The 791-nt window shown below is 30.8% G+C and overlaps 1 protein-coding gene across 1 annotated transcript in view; it reads right to left on the bottom strand.

Moving 5' to 3' along the window:
- Window positions 1-296, bottom strand: part of ush (Zinc finger protein ush) — a 100048-nt gene extending 99752 nt beyond the window's left edge. The window contains exon 1 of the mRNA XM_018522468.1: window positions 221-296. Within this exon, the coding sequence (XP_018377970.1) occupies window positions 221-296 (76 nt within the window). The remainder of the gene's footprint in view (window positions 1-220) is intronic.
- Between the last annotated feature and the right edge of the window lie 495 nt (window positions 297-791).

Genomic DNA, 791 nt, shown 5'->3' with positions numbered 1-791 from the left:
TTTTCATACCATAAAAATTATGTCTAAGACATTTTGTCGAAAAATGAATAGTTTCGGAAATAATTGTTTGCTTCCATACTTTTTCCCCACCCTGTATAATTAGCGCTATCATTTATGTATATAATAATCACGTCAGAGCTTAATTATATCAATAAGATTTCAGAGTACAATAACTTTCGTCCGGGACGAGTCAGAGAATTTCAAGAAACGAGCTACTTACTCAGCAAGGAGAGAGCAGAAGTTTCGGCTCGCAGCTGACTCGCCTTTATACGTTGACGCCACAACAATATGCTCATGATGCATACGGCAGGGAATGAATTGTCAAACTGGAAAAACACTTCCCATACTTGTCGCGTTTCTCAACATAATCCGCGAATCACTCCTCGTTGCAGCACAAATGGCGAAGCGAGTTTTTTTATTTCAGATTCAATCACAAATTCACCCATTAAAGTGTTTTATACAATGTTTTGGACACTCACATATATAATTCATAACGTATGTTTTAAGTTCTCACTTTTTTAAAATGTTTAATAACTGTCAGTTTTTATTACTAAACTTTGTTATAGTTTTAATAATAAGTTACGACCGTAACTTTCGAAAAATACAATATAAATCGGAAATCAATTGTTTGATTTTATGTATTGTTCAGATCTGGAGTAAAGTAATCCACATTGAAATAATTATAATATAAAATTATTCTTCATTTTTCCTAAAATTTTAATATAATTTTCGGTCAATTATAATTTTATAACACAAACTACTCGTTAATATTTAATATAGAATTTCGATAA

This window comes from Trachymyrmex cornetzi, unplaced genomic scaffold (assembly GCF_001594075.2).
Source record: "Trachymyrmex cornetzi isolate Tcor2-1 unplaced genomic scaffold, Tcor1.1 scaffold133, whole genome shotgun sequence".
NCBI lineage: Eukaryota > Metazoa > Arthropoda > Insecta > Hymenoptera > Formicidae > Trachymyrmex > Trachymyrmex cornetzi.
The sequence above is the reverse complement of the archived record's forward strand: the minus strand, read 5'-3'. Positions and strand labels throughout refer to the sequence as shown.